At 43.5% G+C, this 24,105-nt stretch overlaps 1 protein-coding gene across 2 annotated transcripts; it reads left to right on the top strand.

Annotated features, from left to right (window-relative positions):
• On the top strand, positions 1–23,312 carry klhdc3 (kelch domain containing 3). 2 transcript variants are annotated; one of them, XM_084020804.1, is made up of 11 exons: positions 1–86; positions 1,714–1,958; positions 3,132–3,308; positions 3,465–3,580; positions 3,676–3,747; positions 4,893–5,106; positions 5,542–5,628; positions 6,889–6,997; positions 17,517–17,590; positions 18,255–18,333; positions 21,713–23,312. In XM_084020804.1, exons 2-11 carry the CDS (start codon positions 1,805–1,807, stop codon positions 21,777–21,779), a joined length of 1,149 nt encoding a protein of 382 aa, XP_083876930.1. In that variant the 5' UTR covers positions 1–86; positions 1,714–1,804; the 3' UTR covers positions 21,780–23,312. The 2 variants fall into 2 exon arrangements, with proteins under 2 accessions (XP_083876930.1, XP_083876931.1); XM_084020805.1 differs by lacking the exon at positions 1–86 and having other exon boundaries at positions 1,650–1,958.
• The last annotated feature ends 793 nt before the right edge of the window (positions 23,313–24,105 follow it).

Below are 24,105 nucleotides of genomic sequence, written 5' to 3'. Positions count from 1 at the left end.
GGAGTCGGTCTGGGGCTCCCAGTGGATACTAGCATTGCTAGTCTAAAAAAAAACACCAGTTAACCACAACAGGACTCGACCTGAAGGTAGTTAAAATCATATTCCCTTCTCTTGATATCGTTAATGCTAAGCTAACCGGTTCGTAACTTTTGTTTGTGCCACGGTTTGGAAAAATAAACGCCGCGGTTTTAACCCCCGGTTTCCTTTTTAAAAAATGTAGTTCACGTTAGCTAGCTAACAAGCTAAATTTGGGAGCTACTACATGTTAGCTTTAGCCTAGCTAGCAACAGCGGCTACCTCCTGGGGAAGGGGGCAGTTTGGTCATCAAATGGTCCGGATACGAGCACACTATCACGGTCACACGAGGTTGTTAACGTCGGGACACAGGTGACCCCCCCCCGGTAGCCTCGCAGGTGTCTCGTTATTCCTGCCTTTGCAGCTAACGTCGGCTAGCTAGTAGAAGTAGTAGAGTGTGTGTGTGTGTGTGTGTGTGTGTGTGTGTGTGTGTGTGTGTGTGTGTGTGTGTCTGTGTCTGTGTCTGTGTGAGTGTGTGAGGCGTGGACTGGACTGGACTGGACAGTAGTAACCGTGTTAAAAGCTCAATGTCACCGGGTCTAAATGAGCTCTATCAAACAACTATATGCACAGTATTCATAGCCGGTCCAAGCAATCTGCATTGATTATCCTGTAGGTTAGCTGGAGCCAACGTGGTCAAGTTGACAGTGCCATGGTTAATTAGCCATCTCATAACAACATGTTTAGTAGGGGAGGTGTAGAAACCCTCACACACATGCCCCTCTTCACAAACATCTACCTGACAATCTACTATTTAAAGTATGCAGGAAAGAAACTGCCAGGCTATTGCAGCAAAGTGTTGCCTCACACACATGCATGTTGCGAAGTCACAGCAAAGCATTACAGTCCTTGAGAGTGGAAGACAATAACAATTCCTCCACTAAAACTTGTCATAGATCTGGCCTGCGTCTCGTGTTATGTTGAAATGGTCTTCTGGGGGTTTATTTATAAGAGCGCACGAAGGTTGGAGGTCAGCGAGTAAGTGAGTCATTGACACGGAATAAGCAGGTGCACGTAGGGTTTTTTAAGCAAGAGACAGTGTTCACTTAACTTAACTTAACCTGTTAATTTAGTTACACAAGAGTTGGAAACAGTCCTCTGGAAGTGTTTTGAATTACAGTCGGTCATTTGAACTGCAGACCTTTTAACACATGCTCTCTGTTGGTGCCCAGATAGTTTAATTGCTGCTCTTATTTCAGTGGATTAGAAACATACTTACTTTATTTAACATCAGCAACCTACCAGGACCTCACTAATGTCAAAAATATTTACTGAAGCCATTTGTGTGTAACGGTATTGATGTATAATGTTTTACTGATATGGTATAGCCCAAAGGGGGTTGCTTATTTATTTATATGATTCTATATTTAAAACCTTTCCTCGTGCAGTGGGAGGCTCGAGGGATGAATGTGAACAGAAAGAAAGAGGAGTGGTAGGTGTAGGTCTAATCACTTCTTAAAATACCCTCCCATGCTCAGATAATACAGGGGCTTGTGAGCCTGTCAGCAACAGCAGAGCTGAGCAATTCTTAGCCCAAGAGGACAGAGCAGTTGCCCTTTTGTCTTCTTCCTCGACTGCCCCTCTCGTAGTTTGCCACACACCGTCTCCTAATCTCCTCCCTTGTCGTTGTGGTCGCAGGTTTTTCCAAAAGCGTTGGCTTGATGGGATCCAAGCGGGTGACAGGGTGATGGTCTAAGGACTCGCAGTCACAGAGGTGCTTGCGCGTGGAATGTTGCGCTGGTCGGTGCACCTAGAAGGAGGGCCGCGGAGAGTCAACCATGCTGCTGTGGCGGTGGGGCACAAGGTGTACTCCTTTGGAGGCTACTGCTCCGGAGAGGACTACGAGACGCTCCGTCAGATCGACGTGCACGTCTTCAACTCAGGTATATATGTGGGGGGTTAGTCGTGGACTTTTGTTTGGAAAAAATCTCTGAATTGGTCATATGAATTCTTAAAAGTCAGTGCAACTATTTTTGTTTATTCCTTTGCAATTTTATCACCTGGAAAAACATCGTTGGTGATTCATTTTTCAGGTCTCAGGACTTGTTAATGTAAAAGTGTTGGAATATAACATCAGGACCACACTACAAGCCCAGTACACACATTTATGCAAATTGGTCTTATCTGTTGTTGGTTTCTGTTTGTATCCTAAGTGCATGCAGTCAGGCATTAACCTTAAATACTCTGCTTCAGAGTTTGTTGAACTTTCACCACTAACGGTAACTCAACACAGCTGTCAAATAAAACCCCAGCTTTCCTTTGCGGCTGTTTTTCTGTTGCTCCTCTCACAAAACTACAGGTGTTTTCTTTAAATGTGTCGCTCTGACTTTTATAAAAACTGCTCCCTTTTCTTCTTCGTGACCCATTTTATACATATTTATTTTCCCCAGTGTGGTCAGCCACCTGCTTAAGGGTTTTACAGCTTCCTAAAGTAGCTCGAGCCTACCTGCTGATGATGTACCATGAAAAGATCTGTGGCACTAAAACCTTGATAAAGATGCCTTTGGCTGATTGAAATGGAAATGGGAACACCTTAGCTATTGTTTTGCGTTTTATCTTGTCACTTGCTTTGTGCTCCTATTCTTTGATGTCGATTTAACAGCAGAGCCGACTGTCTTCTAAAGCCATTTGAATGTTTCCCCCCCTTTTCTTCACTTTAAGACATTTTACTTTTCACCTTCTGCTCAAAATAAGTTTAAAAAGTGAGCTGACAAATACGCAGTTTGGATTCCAACCAGATGTTTCACGCTATGTAACGTCTTATTATGTTAAATAGCTTGGTGAAATGTCTCCGCTGACCTTTTTAGTTGAGTTTCAAATGTAAATATGTTGCATACGTATCTCCCAATTGTTTTACTTAATTGTTATTGCTGCTTTCATGTTGTGTGTCTTGATCTTAGCTACCTGAGAATTAGCTCATTGACTTTGCCATAGTGTCTCGCTTTGAGTTAATATTGTTGGTATATCTTCTTAGAATTTCTTCTGGTGAAATGTTGCTGTGTAACTTCGACTGTGCATTGAATGAATTCGCCTCTCTTGACCGTTTTGTTCTTCAGTGTCTCTGCGCTGGATGAAGTTGCCTCCGGTGAGGACGGGGGGACTCGAACGTGCCCGTGAAGTGCCGTACATGCGTTACGGCCACACAGCTGTGCTGCTGGATGAGATTATCTACCTCTGGGGCGGGCGTAACGACACAGAGGGGGCCTGCAACGTGCTTTATGCTTTTGACGTCAGTAAGTAGACCTGCATCCATCTGTTAAATGATCATTTGAGATGCACCTGTTTGACGTTGAGGTCGCGAGTGAACTGTTTCTTTATCAGGTGTGACTCGATTGTTCCGTCACTTTCAAATCAGAGCCTGGTTGATGTGAACTGTTTGTGCTTCATAGACACCCACAGATGGTTCACACCCAAGGTTTCGGGGACAGTCCCCGGGGCGAGGGATGGCCACTCGTCTTGTGTCCTGGGGAAGGCTATGTATATATTTGGAGGATACGAGCAGCTGGTGAGTCTTCATCACTCTTCACTCTGGGTCTTTCTCTCTCTCTCTCAACATTAAATATAATTACATTCATTTCCTCTGCTGTTTTTCTTTTCTAGGCTGACTGCTTCTCCAATGACATCCACAAGCTGGACACTGTCTCCATGATTTGGTCATTAATTAATGCCAGAGTGAGTTAAAAAAAACCACCAGTTTTTAATTCTTGAAAGAAAATAAACTTCCTGTACAGAGAATGACGTGCATCGACAGTCAAAGTCCAAATAAAGATGGGCACGAAGCACTCGTTCAGAGCAACGATAGAATTCACTGGCAACGTACTCGGTTGCATTCAAAGCGCTGCTGGAAATCAACAAACCGTCGGCTACTACAGGGGCTGGCAGGACTGCTGCACAAGCACTCAGTGGTCAGATTGGCTGGATACAAAGGCACTGAAATGTAATGCAGCTCTCTGGTAGGTGGCCAAGTACAGAAAGCCTCCGAGGGGATTATATACACTCCCCTTTTGGGAAATGCCATTTGTGTTTGTATGCAGTCAATCTGCTGCTCACGTGACGAACTCTTCTAAAGTATGCTTTAGACGTACATACCGCTGCCTCGGATGAACTGGGGAAAACTTCCTCCACCAGTTCCTATTTTTAGTTCCTAACTGATAACACGATGTCATCAACACGATTACCGTTTGCTACTTATAGATTAGGCTGAGCATGTCTTTGAGCAATACATTTTTTCTGCACGTTCTCAGCCTTGCATTCCGAACAAAACAACCTGCTGTGGGTTAAAGAGCCGGCTCTGCTGCCCAGCATTTGTGGGAAACAAAGGCAGCACATTCTGGAAAGGAAGACGTGAAAGGCTTTACCGTAACTATACGCCAGCTAAATGCACAGGGAGTGGAGGCTTTGCATTTAGTCTGTTAGACAGTGGAAACAGATTGCATTTCGTAGTTGTTTCTTTGTTTTTGCATCATTATCATTATAGAGTTTGGTGTCCCCCCACTAAATTACCTACAATGTCCCTACTACTATTCATTATTTCTGAAAAGCAGGTGGTTCCTGATGTGTGGTTTTGTTTTTCTGTGCGGTTGGTGACTTAGTCCACTAGATGGCACTGTTTACCTAAAGTTGCTGTTCAGGAAGCCTCAGTGTGAAGATAAAGCTTTATAGCCAGAGTTATGATGAGGTTAGAGAGGTTTTGAACTAGTTCACGAGGTCTCCCCTGAGTCGACTGCTTTATGTTCTGTATCTCCACTGAAAAAACGTTTATGGAGCGTTAAAGTGTAACGGTCACAGCTTTTATATTGCTGACCTTCTCGTCGCAGGGCACGCCGGCCCGCTGGAGGGACTTCCACTCGGCCACCATCATCGGCACCAAGATGTTTGTGTTTGGAGGGCGAGCGGACCGCTTCGGCCCCTTCCACTCCAACAACGAGATCTACTGCAACAAGATCAAAGTGTTCGACACGCAGACCAACTGCTGGCTAAGCACTCCTTCAGCACAGCCGTTGCCAGAGGGACGCAGGAGCCATTCAGCCTGTAAGACCAACACACACACATATATAATGTATCAGACAAGTGTCCTAAATCATGTTCTGTCTGTCCTCTCAATAAGCAGAAGGTTGTGTTTAGAAATGAAAATATGACTCTGGTTGTTAGGAAACTTCTCATCCTTCTAACTTAGCGAGGTTAATGATCCGGCACTCATCATTTTTAGAGGAAGAATTTGTGCAATAGGTTTAAAAGTTTTCTGTCCGTGATGATCCATCTGTGTACAAATTTGCAGTCATTTTCTCTGCTTCATTCTAAAGCATGATTTGTTATTTTAATGGTCTTTTTAGTGAGCGTATAAGCAATATTCATAGTTAATTTTCATCTTACTTAGTGCAAGATTGCATGTTTTGCCCACATTGATTAAACAAATCCAGCTCCTTTAACTGACTTAATGTTTTTGTTTTCCTTTCTGAATTTTAGTTTCATACAACGGGGAGCTGTATATATTTGGCGGATACAACGCCCGTCTGGACCGGCACTTCAACGACCTCTGGAAATTCAATCCAGGTGATTTTCCTGTTACTCTTAATTGTGTCACTCCTGGGAGCGTCTCTTTGCTTACTGCATAGTAAATTAGTGTTGCTCTACTGTACCTGCACTGATTAGTTTACCTTTTATGGAGGTATTGCAGCACTAGAAGTTGACCCATTTTCCTCCTCCTTCTGTAGAGTGTTAGACAATCCTCTCCTCCCTCATTACATCATTGTCAGTCTGGTGATAGTGTCTGTCTGTTCCCTTTTTACTATGCTGTAAAAAGGCAGATAGACTGTCTTTTATGCCAGAAACACGCAGATGAAAAACTGATGATGAATCTCTGGAGTCTTAGTCTGCTCTTACAAATGTTGCCAGATTGATCCTCAAGTGGGTTGAAATCTTTGTGTTCTTGTTCTTTGTCGTAGCTTTGATCATACGCTGCACACGGGGGGGATATATTCATCGATACAATAGTTTTAAATGGCATTATACCAGCCCTTTTTTGTGTTATGATTACCGTTTGTATTACTGATGAAAGTGTTTGATTACAGCGCCTGAAAGTAAGCTTTAAGTCCAATGCATCAGCCATTAAAAATACATTTGGGAGTGTGGCTCCCGCCTGTTGCTATGATGGTCATTGCTAGTTAAAACTGTTGCAGGCATATACAGAATGTGTGCAGAATCTCATCTTTAAGCTGTCCAGTTAAGCTCATTGCAGTATTTATGGATAAAGAACGTACTGGGTGTGATCTGTTGTGTCCAGCTGGAGAGTTTTGTACTCTTTGTCCTGCTTGTTCACCATGTAAGCCTCTGCTTTGCCGTCCACTAGATGGCAGCACCTCAATTATAGTTCTAATTATTCAACAAAGCCTGTTGCTATAGAGATGCAATGATGCTGTGGGCTCACATTTCATCCTTATATGGAACGACTCAGAGAGAGCTTCGACGTTGTCGCTCACATTGCAGAGCAGAAGAGAGGATTTGTGTCTATTTCTGAAATGTAAAAAGTGATATGTTCAAATGAAGGTTTTGTTTTCTTGCTTGAATCGCTCCTCGTCGTTCCCTTTACCCGCTGGGCCTCATGTTCGCTGTTAAATATAGCAGGAAGTTGAATGAACTGCAGGCACAATGGGAAGCTCTAGGAGGCCTTTTAAGTGGCTGAGAGTTGGTGCTGCTGTGACGTCGCCCACGCAGTTCAGAATGGGTTTGTGCTGAAGAGCGAGGATGTCATCTGAAGATTGCTGCGTCGAAGTATTGTGATCTCAAGTCTGTTCTTGTGTGTTCGTGCTGCAGAAGCCTTTTCCTGGACGAAGGTAGAACCGAAAGGGAAAGGCCCGTGTCCGAGGAGACGGCAGTGCTGTTGCATGGTGGGAGATCGGATCATCCTCTTTGGTGGAACCAGGTGAGGCACAAAAGAGTACTGTTGCACTGTGAAACGGACACACACACAATTTTTCTATATGTACTCTGTAACAAAGGATGCTCTGTTAGGTTTCTTCTTGTGGTAAAATCCATCTTTTTTAGATTAGCTCTTTTATTCTTAATACATTTATTTTCAGTTATTTAGAAATACAACATTAATTGTATATTTGTCCAACTAAGTAGCTGCAGTACATTTTGCAACTATACCTCATTCCTTTAATCCCATCTCCCACGGAGACGGCAATGCTGTTGTTTGTTGCCGATTGAATCGAATATTATAATGCAGATAAACACCCGGACACAAAGTTATGCAAATACGACAGTATATTTTAATATGCATGCACTAGAGATGTAAATACTCCCTAATTATTTGTAGGGCAAAACAATTCTAATTTGGATTAGCAATCTTAGATCCCTCTGTTGTTCAGTGTATAAATATACACTTGTTCTTGTTGTTCTTGTTTTTTGTTCATCCTTTAACCATTTATCACAGAGGAGTTGATAATAAAGCTTAAGCTGACAACGCATGATGATAAACCGCAGTGTGCCGGCTAAGCTATTGTTTCCTTGCAGTGGCACACGGCTAAATGTTGAATGTGTCTTACACCACTCGTTATCGCGTCGTACAATTTAAGCTTCTTAAGTTGCGATAAGATGGGTTTTGTGGTAAATATTCAAATATGAAAAGTTTTGATTCCAGAAACTGTTTGCCGTTCACTCTAGACACCATTTATTTTTTAGAAAAGCAACTTGCAAAAACGTGAAACTTGCATGTCACATTAATTCAGTCGTTGTTGGGATTACATGAAAACATGGCTTTGTTGTGGTTTGTTGTGTTTTGCTTGTCATTGATGCGTCCAGGTGCTTGTAGGAAGACATTAATCGTTATTAAAGCATTTTGTGTGCTTGGAAAACCTACATACATAAGTCTGTTTATTAAAAAAAAAGCTGTAAACTAGTGTTGCGAAGCCGCAGCGAATACTAATGTGTCCAACCACCGTGCGTCCTTCGGCATTAAAGCTCCAACTTTGGAGTCTGCGACTACTTCTGCTAACTACTGCTTGTTTGACTTCATACTTGGTGACAACGCCTCTGGCCATGAAAGTATTTTTTTTTTGCAAGATGTATTTGCATGGATTCACACTCTCACTGCTTCGCAGAAAATGCCTTGAATTTATTTTCTCGAATGAGAAATGAAATGGAAACTGGAGCCAGCATATTTAATACCAACCTACTAGCTTTTCCAGAGACAGATATTAAAATGAGGTATGTGTTCTATTAAGATGAGCCGTCTCTGACCGATAATACCTCAATAGTTTGCAATAAAGCAAAACTTCCTCGTAAGTTCAGAGGTTGGCTCTTTTCAAACATTTTAATTCTTACACTCTTGACTCTTTTCATTGTTTGTCATCATAATCTTTATAAAGGACAGACTCTCTGTAAACAAACGGCATTCTGTGTTTGTGGAGAAAAACCCCTCGTCTCTGTTCCAGCACGCCGAATTGAGGGTCTGGCTCCTGTAGACAGCAGTCTGTGATGATTCCCTTGTTGGCCGTAAGACAGTAGTGATTGCCGGGGGGTTTGGTGGCTGGTGGGATGCCACTGGGCTGGTGACGGGCTTGTGATAGGCCAGTAGCCAGTGGAGTAATGAGGTAGCTAACGGCATTAGCATGGCCCAGGGTATAGTCCGGGGGACCCGAGCTACCGCTATCAGCGAGGCTGTTGTTATCAGGCAAACCCCGCTGGGGTAGCCTGATAGTGTGGATCGGGAGGCCGTGGATAAGAGTCCTCTCAGCCCCACTACGTCTACAGGCCCTCAAGTCCTGAAGACCTCTGGCTGCTGCTGCTGGATTCGTTTTCTATTGCTCCCAATGGCCGCCGCATCATGGGGAGCCACGCACCCGAATACACAAGTGTAATCTTCATTCATTCATCCATTACGCAGCAGCATTAGTGCAAACCTGCTGTTCTTACTTATATAAGATATAAAGGCTACTTGTCATAGTCAAATTGGTAATAACAATTAGTAGCTGTCAAAACTCACTTAAGTCGGGCACTAAGGAAGAAAAGAAGAGATCAAGAGCTTTAGAAGATGCTTATTTTTTTGTAAGATTGTTGAGCATTGTTTGGTTTCACGGCGAGATTAGTCCAGGATGGGTTTTAAGGAGTCATGATTTCCTGTTGTGAGCTGATACGGCTGGGTAAGGGCTGGGGAGGGAGTGTCTCCGGGGCTGCTGGGATGATGGAGGGTGCTGGCTGACTGTGTCTCCAACATCCTGTTTAAAAGTATCAGAAAAAAAAATCAGAAAACTGGTGCCAAATCAACTTTTAAGCTGTTAATATGTTATATATATTATGATTGGATAACTGTTTGTGTTATTTGCGAAGTGGAGGATTTTGTTGCTCAGTTGTTGCCAAGACGTTGTTTCCTGTTACTGTACAAATTAGACCATGATCCTCGGCGGCTCTAAGCGACTTGGCCACACAGCAGCGTTGCACGTTTGTTGTTTACATGAGCACACCTAAGCCTCTTACACACAGGAACTCCCTTAAAGCATGTGCACACACACGCTAAGACACACAAACAGACAGCTTCTCGGCTTCGTTTAACTTTCTTCGCTTTACTAAGAAAAGTTTCCTCCTCATTTCTGTCATTTGCACTGATTTGGATTATTTTTAATTTGGCGTGAACTCTAGGTTTAAAACCAGCCGTTGCTTCGTCTCCTGTGTTTATATTTGCATGACCGAACAACACGAAGGCAGTTAAAAAAGTGATTTGGTGTCTTGTCTCCACGCAACTGACAAATGTTTGCAGCGCCCCCCCATGAATTATTCGCTGGACACCTTGTTGTGTTTGTGGGGCTCCTCATTTCGGCACGTCTGCCAAGGGAAATTGTGTTCAGATTTATGGTCCACGTCTTGTTTTCCTGGGTCAGTTGTCCTTTCATATTGAGCCAAAACAGAACCCCGCTGTTGATACTTATTGCCAGTTTATGATATTTATTTTAACTGGTAGGAATTTGTTCAGGAATAATTTATTACTTTAGTGAAGGACACTAAAGCTATTAAGTCCAAGAGCCCTCTGCTTTCAAAGGGTGGTTACACACGTTGGACTGGACGTAACACTGAGGTGTGTTTACTCTAAACACTTGAAAACAAATATCAAGAATCTCATGAATAAAGAGACTCTAATGAATGAAGAAGCTCTAATGAATAAAGAAGCTCTAATGAATAAAGAAGCTCTCATGAATAAAAAGACTGGTGCAAGACAAACAGGAGCTTCTGAATGCAGCTTGGATTTAGATTGAATGAGCCTTGATGATGTTTACATTGGATTTTTGAAGCCGTTCATTTGGTTGCAATTAAACTGGATTTAATGCGTGATATGCTTTGTTTTGTTCGTATGTTGTTAGGTTCACATTTGCACTTCATTTAGGGTAAATCAGCAGAGTATAGTGTGCGTTAATGACAGGCTGAACATTAGTGGCAGCCTATTGAGTGCCACTTACGTCAGTGTAAACAGGCCTGCTGAGCTGCAGAAAGGCGCGAAATTCTGCCCCCCCACCTCTGATTTACGACCTCGGGGAGCATTCTTTCTCACGGAGTGCAACTTGATATACCCTCAGCACCTCTGCTACACTCATTTACTGAGACCTGCTCACTGCCCACGAAGGACGACCCCGTGCATGACTAGCCCCACCTGCACTGACCTTCACCTAGCGCAGCGTGCTTTGCTAAACCCGGAACTTTTTATTTTCCCCCCTCATCTCACCGGTGGAATCGAACGCTGCTAAAATGGAGTTGCGCATAAAAGACAGTGCCACAGAGATTATGGCTCTCCTGCTGAGAGTATGCAGTCATTGTTGGCGTTCGTTAACACTCTGTGTATAATTGCTTACCGCCAGCCCGTGTTGGGCTAAATGTGGAAGCATTTTAAGCTCGGGAACAGGGCATCTGACGAGGGGCAGGATGTGATCAGGGACATGGCAGATTGGCATGCTGGGAGCAGACAGCTTGGAATCTGTGATGGGGACTCTGGCACCGGCCCTTGAACTACTTGGACGTGACGACGCGCATTCATTCCATTATATTTTTATATTATATATAGGTATTCATGCCTCCCTGACAGCTGACTGATTTAAATCATCTCTTTGTGTTCAATTGTTACTGTGATTGAAGGCTTCTGGCGTTTGTCGATGGAAATATCTCAGTCGTCTGTGGAATTGGGATTTTCTGCCCTTTCAGCCCTTCATCACCTTTAAGGTGGACTAATAATAATAATGATCTTCGGAGGGGTTTTATTTGCCCTTCACTGTGAGGAGAAGGGACCAGTGGCGGTCAGTTTAGGTCTAACAAGGCCAAAATCGAAAGAAAAAACCTGTTTGTAGAACCCGACATACTTTCACGTCTGTAATTTAGGGTTTATTTTGACCAAACCAGAGTTGGTGATGTAACGTAATGACGAATGGAGGTTTTATTTTGTGGGGTTTGAATAAAGTCTGTTTTTACTACCTGCTGGAACGGAGGAAAATTTAAATATATGACCTTTCGTTATCCAATAATGTAAGAAACAAACACTCATATAAGCTCAGCCACAGGATGAGTTTGGTAGTAGACCAGTTTTAAACATGCTAATGTGCTAAACATAAAATTATGAATGATTAACTTCTGTAAATAAAGATGTTTTACATCTGCTTCACATGAATAACACTTCTTTTTTTAATTCAGGCACATCTTAAATGGCTGCTTTCCCCAATGTGAGTGTTTTAGGCATCTTTCCAAACTGGGATTTTAAAGCCTTAAAATATTAAAATGCCTATGATTCACCATCCCAGGGTGGGAATTGTAGGTCACAGCAGAGATTTCCTACTTCCGGTGTGGTTTGGATTTGTTTGCTTGCGTCTCCATGTGTCACATGACTTCATGACTCACGGCTCGAGCCGACGTCAGAGCGGTTGCTTCGCTCTGCCAGCCTTAACGCGTGTCTTCCACTTGCCAATGTGCCCAGTGGTACTTTTAGTGAAGATGGAAAGCGTGCTGACGCCATTCCTAACATTAGACGCGGGAATGATGTTTCCATCTGCTTCTGAGTCATTTCCCCGGTTGAGTATAGGTGGAAAATGTTAAATTCTGTTTTTTTTTAATAAGCAGTGTAATTCAAGCAGGTTTTATTTGTCAGGTATTCTGGTGGGGAGAGGTGTGAGGCTGCTATATACTGAACAAGAGTGAGCGGGTAATCTCACTGGTAGCCAAAACATTCCACCCCCAAAAACCCTCTTGGTTTAATCCACCAGCATCTCACCCAGGGATATTTAATCTGCGTGGAATTCAACTGGTCATTTCAAAACACAAGTGGTTGTTGAGCTGGAGAGCCTTCTGAAGAGTCCGGTGATTTTTGTTCCGTAGATCAGGGAAGGTCAAAAGCCTGGTGCCTTCGATATCGCCTACAAGGGCTACTTTGCACCTTATCAATGACTGAAAGGCCTGCTGTTATGATAGTCCAGCCGGTTAAAGTGTTGCTTGTTATCATTGTTGAACCTGACGGTTCAAATGTTAGACTAAACACAACATGGGGCAGAGGCGGAGCGTATTCGGAAACGCCTTTTCTTGTCCACCATTGCACCACCTTTTCAGTACTTTCTGAATATAAACGTCACTGCGGCTGCACTTCCTGCTCCCTATAACGTCCTCAGGGGAGCGGGGCTCCGTGGAAACACGCCTATCAACACGCCATAGATTATGATGCCACACACGTGTTGCCGTCTGACCCTCCGTGTCAAAGGGTAGGCTGCAGAAGTTTCCTTTATTAATTGTCTGTATGCATGTCCCCGTGTGCTTTGTAATCCCCCCCCCCCTCCGGAGATAAAAACCTGTCAAACAGTGGAGGTGACCCTAACAGGATACGGGGCATCCCGCACGTGTCGGGACAGGACCTCGGGGTAGCAGAGCAACACCGTGATTTACTCTTCAAAGACAAGCTCATGATAGTATTTCATCTGCATCTTAACCCCCTTTAACCCACTAACAGGCTGTATACATGAAGGTGTCACAGGGTTGAGTGTTGCACAGCAGCTCAAATAAACAGCATGCATAGGCGACGCTTTGTGATGCCGCTGTCCACAATAATCCACACGTCTAAATAGGAGTACTTTAACCTCGTGATTTACTGCATGTTTTTTAGGTCCACTCTGTGGAACAATGCCGTGAATATCTTCACGGTTTAAAAAGTTTAAACAACCCTTCGTGGAGGTGAAACAGACTTTTGTGAGTGAAAGGGAAACGTGACAGAAAACCGGTAATTAAAGTAGTAATAAAAGAGCAGGATATCACCTGCAAAAGTAGCTCCTTTACTAATGAACTGCTCTGAAGAAGTAGATTAGGATGCCTTTATTGTCACTGTGATTATAAAATGAAAGCTGACGGTGCATTCACACATATCATATATTCATAATAATAAAGCAGACCCCCAGGCCCTGGTAATGTTTGAAAGCATCATCGTAGGAAACGGGGATTTCTTTAGCTTTTTGAAGATGTTTCTTTCAAGAGGAAGATAAAAACAATAAGATGGATATATATTGCACATTTGCTGAGTTGTATTTGCTCTCTATATATAAATACAAACACAAAGGTTTGAATGCAAGAAGAAGGCATGAACCTTAATTTAGTAAAACTATGGTCTGTATCCGCTGTGGGTTTTCCATCGTGAGTGTCTGTTACGTGGCCGACCTTGACGCTCATCTTCAGCTGAAGATTGGGGCTGTAGAGGAAGTAACTTACATTTCCAAAATGAATCTGTCAAGCTATAGAGGAGCGTTTTTCAAGCTCTGTAGACTTCCCTCTGTACATTAACCAGCTGTGTTCAAGGTCCTGAAACTCCTATTTAATGTCCTCTTCCTCATTTTTATAGGCAGCTAGGTTCATAACAACCAGATAAGGGACTAGATTTGTGTTAGCGTGAGATTTATAGGACCTGTTTCTCTCTCCAAGTCCACCAGGTACTTTTTTTATCCACGGGAGTCGCAATTTGAGATGCTTCAATAGCGAAAAGGCATCTCATCTCCGTCTAATCTGAAGCCAGGTGTCTCTCTCCCTCAGGGAGCCAGCTGTAGTTGGTGTCTCACCCTCTGCATGGGGCTTAGGTCTGGGCAACTACAGGCCTTAATCCACCGTCCAGCCACTGCCCAGGAGGGGGCACAGATAGCTCGGTAAGACGAGGTGAGACAGTTGAGATTAAGGCAGAAGAAGTGGACGGGAATCCATCAGTCGGTGATAACCGAGTCTATCGGATTTGTTTTAAGAAAGTTTGGCTCCAAAACAGTTTCACAGTCCAGTAAACACATACCATCAGATACTGTGTGTCGGCTTTGTCATTTAAAAACAATGTTTTTTACTTTAGGAAAGTAAAAACAGACGGCATAATCATTTATGTAGTGTTAATTGTTTTTTTAATAATTGCTTGGATGTCATTGTGTGTGCAGCTTATTCTCAAAATGAAGAGAGAAATGATAGTGAAGACCTATAGAACAGTCCAGCCACAGTTTTGTATTATTTAAATTGTTATTTTCATTTTTAATTAATGTAGAAGTCATTAACAAATCGTCCGTCTGTCTTGTTGTATTGTCTCTACCTGTTCCCGAATGTTTTGACTCCAAACACCAACAGATTGAGTGAAATAATTGTAATTCGTGTCTGGCCGGCCTGATAAGCTGCTCGGCAGGAAGTTGTAGTGCACGATGAGTTCCTGCGAGCTGGATGGATCTGAAGGACCAAAGTTCAGTAGGAAGTGGAGAAAGGAAAAGGATGCAGATCATATCACTCCCAAGAATGAGGATATGGTCAATGAAGGCAGTGAAACAACGTCTACGACGACGAGACGGCTTCCAGATTTAAAACGCTGTTTTTGTTAAGAGAGGGGAGAGGTGATGCTGAAAGCCCTTTTGCAGAATTTGGTACCAATTAGAGAATTCAGACTGTTCCCAGGCTCTGTGTTGTTCCCTCATTAGTTTTTAGTATTGTGCTCTTTCTTCTCCCGGGTTTAGACCTACGTTCGGGAAGACAATTAGCTGGAGCAGGCAGTGTGTTGCTGTAAAGGCCTGGCAATCGGGTGATTAGACACCCTCATTGAGTGTTGTTTGAAACAGCACCCGGTGTTGTTGTTAGCGGGGGAGCGGCATCGCTCAGGCCTCATCCAGACTGGGAACCGCTGCTGCTGCTGCTGCTGGGGGGGGGGGCGGTATTCACACATAGTGATACTTCGCTGATCGAGTAACAAAGTGACCCATCAAACACCAGGATGCCACATAAAGTCGCACACCGTGACTTTTTCCCGCTTCCAACTACTGTCGAGTCTGTCAGACGCCTCTTACCAACACACTCCCCCCTCCTCCTCCTCCTCTCCGCTGCCTCTACGCTCCCCATCAGGCTCTTTTGTTTTTGCGGTGACCAATAAAGCATTACAATTCCCTAATGTTGTGCTGAGTTTCACACCCGGGCTGACATTATCCGCCAGCGTGCGAGAACGCCTCGTCCCCGGGGAGGATGCGATCCTCGTCTCCCATGATGCTCTCTTGTATCCTATCTGCACCCGTCCACGCGTCAGCATCCAGGACCCGAACCTCTCTCTCTCTCTCCCTCTCCCTCCCTGTGAGCTTGCACAGTAGTTGACAGCTACTGCAGTGTGCTCTCGAGATAGAGATGCTACTTTTCATTACTTCCGTTACGGAGACAGACTGCTGATGTGAGTGCCGTTTTCACACAGCCAATATCTAATACACTCATTTCATGCTTTTCCTATTCATAATATGCATTTTTTTTTTCTGTCTTTGCACAATAAGCAAGTAATCTGTATCTGGACTAGATGTAAAAAATCTATTTCATAAAAGATAATAATGTCAGCTAGAGCCAGGGATGACAGGCACATTGCTGCAGCTACAGCCATCTGATTGGTGTGTACTCCGAGTAAATACCCTCTCAATCAAATGTACTGTAAGGTTCAGTGTTAAGGTTCTTTATTTATTCATGAATAATGTTGTTTAACTAAGTTTGATACATACATGGCATTTGTAGCAATCTATCATTCCATAAATGGTCTTTTAATGAGCCAGAATTGAGAACCTCAGTGATGAGGGTCAGGTCCAGTAGTAGACGGTCTAATGATGAGGGGGATGGATTGGGTTGAGGGGGGGGGTTCTGATAAAGGCCCGTGCTATAAGCCCGGGTGGATCACCTCCTGGGGGGCGGGAGGCGTAATGACTTCCCCAGCTGGCCCCCTGGGACGGCCGCGCTCGTGCTCTGCACCTCTCCTGGCCGCTTTAAGCCACTTCTGTGTTTGTTTAGGGAAGATTAGCAACGTAAAACCCTTACAACATCCTGAACACGCAGCGAAGGGAGACGCGGTGGAGAGGACAGCGGGAGACGGGGAATAGAGATTGATGGGAGGAGAGATTTCTGTGTTTGGCGAGATAATGGTATGCGGCAATAATGAAACTGAAAGGGAGGAGATTCAAAGCAATTCAAAACAAGTGCTTTCTGCTACTTCAACAGTACTGTGGTGGTGTCTGATGGGAGTCTTTGCATCTTTGGCGTAGCAGAACGCATCTCTTAAAGCTATTTTAAAGGACAAACCTGGCATCCAAATCCAGTAGTTATTCTCCACGATGCATTTAGACACTAAACAGTTCAGTGAAGGCACCTGTCTGTCTGGAACTGTCCTCTGGGAAGAAGTGCCTTTTTTTAACACACTAATCTGCACACGTCTCTCTATGCATGTTGGGTACAAAGCAACGATGTGCATCCTTTTCCTGTGGGAAGAAATCTTCCTTAAGATATCAGTCATCACTTTCTACAGTCTCCACCAAGTAGCCATGTTTTGCATTTTAATTAATGCAAAGATGGTGACTGAAGAGAGTTGTGATGCAGCTTGTGTGTGTGTGTGTGTGTGTGTGTGTGTGTGTGTGTGTGTGTGTGTGTGTGTGTGTGTGTGTGTGTGTGTGTGTGTGTGTGTGTGTGTGTGTGTGTGTGTGTGTGTCTGTGTGTGTGTGTCTGTGTGTGTGTGTCTGTGTGTGTGTGTCTGTGTGTGTGTGTCTGTGTGTGTGTGTGTAGCTGAGGCAGGAAACAGATGTGCAGTGATATCAACGGCTGCACAGGTCTGGGAGACTATCAGCGTGAGCCAGCCTGCCGTCTCACTGCAGGGCAACACTTCCTGTGGGCTTCAATCATGATATAAAACCAAAAAAAGAAAAGAAAGCAGAGCACAGCTCTTTTTGAGAATAATCTGTGGCTTCCTGATTATGAGCCTCAGTGGTTAAAGGGAGATGGTAAGAGGATGGATGAGGAGGTAAATAAGTGGGGAGCCTGTTACTCACGGATGGGATGAAACATTAAAGTTGCCTCGTACAGCTTTGTGAGTCGTGTGGCTCGTGCACATGGTGACAGACGGGAGGTTTAAGGAGTTCTCCTGGATGGGTTTGTAGTTTTGATTTGTTTCATTCTCTTTACAGCCCCTGTCCAGAGCAAGGAATGGGTGACGAATTTAACCTCATGGATCATTCAGACCTGTATATCTTAGACTTCAGTAAGTATCCTTCACGTTATCTATCTCTTTTTTCCAGCTTATAATAATGAGATAATTCATAAATCCCCATGTTAGACTCCATTGTTGTTGCCTCACTATTTTCATATTAAATAAGGTTATATAAGCTATCCCGGGGTCTCCTTCCACCACTGTTTAATTTCTCACCTGGTCCAGTGTGCCGGCCTTGGCCCCGCTTCATGTCATCACATGGGCCACTTCCGCCTCATGCACTACCAAATATAGCCACTTCCTGCCTGCCCTGGGGTAGCCTGTGATGCTGTCAGGGACAGAGGGGACCGTATGGGACTGGCAGCGCCCGTCGGCATTCCCTGTGGCATACACCTTCACGTGCCAGTCGCGTGCTGCTGCACACTGTTTACCGGTGACCATATGGGGGAGCAGCCATGACGGAGATTATAACAGCGAGGACGTTTCTAATAGGACGATTGAAAGGCCGGCATCATCATGTTCTGCGTGCCCTCATTGTTTCATCCGTTCTGGGTTATAATCGGCAACGTTCTGACATCAAGGAGGAGGAAGTCTAGCCCTCCTTTCATCTCCAGATTCTTAGATCTGACCTGCCTGGATTCCTCACAGCTGAAATGGTTATTGTGCGTATTACTGTCTGTGATCAGTCCATGACTCACTTTCTCTTCCTTTTCAGGCCCTAATTTGAAGACGTTATGCAAAATAGCTGTTATTCAGTACAGTCTGGAGCAGTCAGGACTCCCACACGATATCAGGTCAGGACGAGCATCCTCTTCTTAACAGCATCATCATCATCATCATCATCGTAGAAGATTGTTGGTCACGCTGTTTGTGTCATCCTCTCTCTACGGATAATGAGGCTGTTTTTCAAAGAGGCTAATTATGTCCCATTATCCTTCATTTAAGCCGTGCTAAGTCACACTCAGGCTTTTGTCTGACTTGTGTGTAGAAAAATCAGACGTTCCTGATTAAACTTAAAAACGGACACAAAAAAATAAAATACATGGAGGTGCAACAGAAATAAAATACATGGAGGTGCAACAAAGAAATAAAATACATGGAGGTGCAACAAAGAAATAAAATACATGGAGGTGCAACAGAAATAAAATACATGGAGGGGCAACAGAAATAAAATACATGGAGGTGCAACAGAAATAAAATACATGGAGGTGCAACAGAAATAAAATACATGGAGGTGCAACAGAAATAAAATACATGGAGGTGCAACAGAAATAAAATACATGGAGGTGCAACAGAAATAAAATACATGGAGGGGCAACAGAAATAAAATACATGGAGGGGCAACAGAAATAAAATACATGGAGGTGCAACAGAAATAAAATACATGGAGGTGCAACAGAAATAAAATACATGGAGGTGCAACAGAAATAAAATACATGGAGGTGCAACAAAGAAATAAAATACATGGAGGTGCAACAGAAATAAAATACATGGAGGTGCAGCAAAGAAATAAAATACATGGAGGTGCAACAGAAATAAAATACATGGAGGTGCAACAAAGAAATAAAATACATGGAGGTGCAACAGAAATAAAATACATGGAGGGGCAACAGAAATAAAATACATGGAGGTGCAACAAAGAAATAAAATACATGGAGGTGCAACAGAAATAAAATACATGGAGGTGCAGCAAAGAAATAAAATACATGGAGGTGCAACAAAGAAATAAAATACATGGAGGTGCAACAGAAATAAAATACATGGAGGGGCAACAGAAATAAAATACATGGAGGTGCAACAGAAATAAAATACATGGAGGTGCAACAAAGAAATAAAATACATGGAGGTGCAACAGAAATAAAATACATGGAGGTGCAGCAAAGAAATAAAATACATGGAGGTGCAACAAAGAAATAAAATACATGGAGGTGCAACAGAAATAAAATACATGGAGGTGCAACAGAAATAAAATACATGGAGGTGCAACAGAAATAAAATACATGGAGGGGCAACAGAAATAAAATACATGGAGGTGCAACAGAAATAAAATACATGGAGGTGCAGCAAAGAAATAAAATACATGGAGGTGCAACAGAAATAAAATACATGGAGGTGCAGCAAAGAAATAAAATACATGGAGGTGCAACAAAGAAATAAAATACATGGAGGTGCAACAGAAATAAAATACATGGAGGTGCAACAGAAATAAAATACATGGAGGTGCAACAGAAATAAAATACATGGAGGTGCAACAGAAATAAAATACATGGAGGTGCAGCAAAGAAATAAAATACATGGAGGTGCAACAGAAATAAAATACATGGAGGTGCAACAGAAATAAAATACATGGAGGGGCAACAAAGAAATAAAATACATGGAGGTGCAACAGAAATAAAATACATGGAGGTGCAGCAAAGAAATAAAATACATGGAGGTGCAACAAAGAAATAAAATACATGGAGGTGCAACAAAGAAATAAAATACATGGAGGTGCAACAGAAATAAAATACATGGAGGTGCAACAGAAATAAAATACATGGAGGTGCAACAGAAATAAAATACATGGAGGTGCAACAGAAATAAAATACATGGAGGGGCAACAAAGAAATAAAATACATGGAGGTGCAACAGAAATAAAATACATGGAGGTGCAACAGAAATAAAATACATGGAGGTGCAACAGAAATAAAATACATGGAGGGGCAACAAAGAAATAAAATACTTGGTGGTGCAACATAAGTGTGAGGCAAACATTGCTGCCTAAAGAAACAAGTGTGATAATTTAATAATACATAATTTCCTCTCATCGACCAGCTTGAAAATGATTTTGACCCTCCAGAGTCTCGAGATGTTTTAATCACAGGCTTGTGAAGTTGTAAAAATTGTGCTTCCGCTAGATTTGAAAAGACAATTACTGTCTGCCAGCCTCCTTTTATTTATCCCCAGTAATATGGAACATAATATTCACACAATTTATCCATTCCAGACGTGTAACCATTTCTCAAATACCCTTAATGAAATCTCATTAGGCAAGTACATCTGAAATGGGGGAGATTTTTAGTTCTGTTTGTTTTTTTACACATGGACCCCATGCAACTCGATACTAATTACTCCTCTTAGCCTCTCATCCCACTGCCACCTTGCACACTCCCCACTTTGCCGTTGTGTTTCTAACCCTTAGAGAGGTTTTCCACCGGGGTCACAAGACTTTGGTCAACTCCCTTTGCCCCTCGCTGGCATCTCCAGCTCCAATGCCAACCTCCCCTCCTTAAACACACACGCGCACGGCAACAAAACGAACAAAGCCACCGAGAGGGAGTGAGTGTGAAACCAGAGCCAGTGATAACAATCTGGAGCTCAACCTCTGACCTGTCAGCAGGTCAGCACTAGACCCCGTCGTCAGGCCCTGCTCCCGATTCTCGTGTTACAGCGGGGTCCTCGTCCTCGTCCACATCGTAGCCCTCCACTCGGACGATGGCGGGGGTGAGGGCAAATGTCACACAGTTGCTTGATTGACTGTCACTGTAGTAGATGTGTTAAGCATCTTGGATTTATCAAACCATAAGTGTTGTCTAGTTGAAGTGAATAAAAGCATCAGGAGGATGAGGATCTGCCTGAAATGTTCCCAACAAAATCCATATCGGCTTTAGACGTGGGGCTTTAACAATCATGCTGACCAAAATAATTGTGATTCACGATATTATCCTGATAATGTGTTTAAAACATACTGGAATCACTTTACATGTTATTAAGAAACAAATATGTGTATTGTGTCACAGATAAGATGCATCCTTTTTAGTGGAAAACAATCAAATAATCCTAAATCATGAGGACTCCTTGCATAAATACGGGATAAATACAAAAAATTTGATTTTTATATTCTTTATTTTGTTGCACCAGGCTCTATTTTTCACCTTTTATTGCTATGAAAACCTATATCGTCCTGTCCCCTAATTTGAGAGTAACGGGGGCTTTCACACTAGATCTAGCCTATATTTATGCAGGATCCTTTGGTAACCTTGGTGACAAAAAGGGTGAAAATCTTCCCTGATCCATAAGAAAGCAGGTCGAGATGTTCGTCTCATATCTCGTAATAACTATCCTCCTTTAGTCTGCACCAGATAGTGAGCCAGATTGCTTCCTGCTTCTGATTCTCCTCCTCGTCTCCTCCAGGTGGGAACTGGCAGCCATGACCACCAACAGCAACATCAGCAGGCCCATCTTCTCCTCGCACGGCTGACGGCGCCGGATGGGAAGCAGAGCCGGGACTCGTCGCTCCGTTTCAGGACGCTGGGCCTTTTTTCTCTTTCTTACCAGCTGAGCTCCCGGCGGATTGTTGTTGTTGTTTTTTTTTTGTAGAGTTTGGATCTGCGTGGGATTTAATTTCCACCGCCTTCAAGTGAAAACTCCTAACTGACCAAAAGAATCCTGCGTACGACTCCCGCGGACTTGCAGACGCTGGAACAGTTGACACCGGCTCACCTTTTTTTTGTCTTCTTTCTAGCCTCTCTAGAAATCCAATCAGCCTATGATAATCATAGACTTCTACTCTTAAGCACAGGAAGAGACAAGAACTTCAGCCAAAGGTCTTGAGAGCTCGCCTCCTTGTTGAGGATGTCGTCCTGATGTCACTCTCAGCAGATCTCCCCCAAACGGACACACGTGATCCTCCCGTTCCGGACACAAAGACACTTGAGATTGTCGCGAGTTTGTAAAAAAAAATCTTCAACGTGGTCGAGATAGAGAAACAAACCACGTCCATTTTGCAGGAAATGTTCAGTGACTTCTTACTTCTGGTGTTTAATGCAACGAGAGAGAGAGAGAGAGAGAGAGAGTATTGGGCCTGCAGTGTTATGCGTGTGAACGCTTGTTTGATTGACTTCCGATGCTACGCTACTAAATGACGAGCTTCTGCTCTCGAGTGTCTCAAAGGTGATTTGCAGAGCGAAGCGAGCCGTTAGTCCGCCTTGTGAACGAGTCCATCTACCTCCCTCGACGGCACCAATCATGGAGTCTTTAAAAAGACTTCTTCATACGTCAGACATCAACTTTCCCCCCCAGGAAGAAATAAACGAAGCCTTTTCACCCCCCTCCCTCCCAGACGTTTGTTTTTCGGTGCCAAATGCAGAAGGGAACGGCGGTGCGGATATATACCATGTATGTGTGCGAGCGCCGTGGCCCGTCTGCACGTGATCCGAGCCCCGCCCCCCTCCCTCAGTGTGCCTGTTGTTGTTGTTGTTGTTGTTGTTGTTGTGGGGGAGACGATCACCGGTATGCATCATGTAGTCCTTCCTCTCGTAGACAATCCGACAGCGACTCTCCTCGGGACCTGCTTGTTCACCGGTTATTAAGGGCTGCTATTAGAATACACACTCACCACACAGCTGGCCCTTTATTCAGGGTGTGTGTGTGTGTTTTATATTCTAATATCACATTTTAGAACAAAACGTTGAAAACACAAAAGAGGTGGTGTTTGTTTGTTTTATCTCCATCCACTTTAAAGGATAAGGTTGGTGATATTCTGTCGTCGTTTAAGTTTAATAGTTAAAGCAGCTGTAACAGTTGTAACACAAACGGGATTAAATCAGGCATTATTGGGGGGTGGGGGCAGCAGGATGTTGCATTTAAGATCGACTCAAAGTAAATGGTAAAGTGGCTGCGTCTCCCACGGCAACAGCGTGGCTCGTTTCTGTAGTTTTAATCCTTTCTGGACGACAATGAGTGGAACTGTGGAATACACACAGAACGGGATTAAATGGGATTAGGTGACAAATACAGAATATCACCAGACTTTGAGTCTTCTGAATAAGAATAATAAGTATATAAGGGCATGACATTGACATGAATGACGTTGGTGAGGATGAACATACAGGCGGAAGGTGTTTATTTATACGGTGTGATGTGAACAGGAAGTGTGTTACCACACAGGTCCTGGTCTTCGGGACCCGCGTGGTTGAGTCCAACCTGTATCAGCCGGTCCCCAAACATCCAGATTGGATAACGCTGACCTACGTGGTAAATGTTTACAAATCTGCGTATTTCACGTAAAAGCAGCGTAAACAATCTTAAACTCGCCAGATAAACTGCACTAAAGGGGGCGTCGGCCTTACAGAGAGGAGGAGGAGCTGATGCTGCTTTTCTTCTTCTGCCTCCGTAGAGATCCAGACTTTGAGACGTTTCCTGCCCAAACCAAGTCCTGTTTGTTTATAGACCGGCGGTGCCAACGTGACTCCGTCTCATGCTCTGGACACACGGACGCATCACACCTGATAATCTAACAGCTGTGCAGTGAAAATCACATGTTCACATAAAACAACAAATACTGGTGAACAAATCAATTTGTGTGTCGACAAAAAAATGTGTTTATTTTCCTTTTTTTATTCTAACGTGTGGTTAGTTCAGGATTTTGGTCCTCGTTGCGTGAAGATTGTGGGTGACGGGTGTTTTCAGTCGAGAACTTATCAGGAATACGACGTGTGGTAAAATGTTACGTAAAAGGACGACGTAGGCGAGACACTATGGTCAGAAATAAAGCAGCTGCACAACAGATTTCCTCAGCGACGGTC

The sequence above is a fragment of the Eutrigla gurnardus genome (assembly GCF_963514095.1).
Source record: "Eutrigla gurnardus genome assembly, chromosome: 11".
Lineage (NCBI taxonomy): Eukaryota > Metazoa > Chordata > Actinopteri > Perciformes > Triglidae > Eutrigla > Eutrigla gurnardus.
Note: the sequence above shows the minus strand (reverse complement) of the source record. Positions and strands in the feature narration are given on the sequence as shown.

Coding starts and splice junctions, on each gene's coding strand:
- klhdc3 (XM_084020804.1), top strand. CDS start 1,805: ATGTTGCGCTGGTCGGTGCACCTAGAAGGAGGGCCGCGGAGAGTCAAC. Junction 3,309..3,464: donor GCTTTATGCTTTTGACGTCA/GTAAGTAGACCT, acceptor TGTGCTTCATAG/ACACCCACAGATGGTTCACA. Junction 6,998..17,516: donor ATCCTCTTTGGTGGAACCAG/GTGAGGCACAAA, acceptor TTCTCTTTACAG/CCCCTGTCCAGAGCAAGGAA.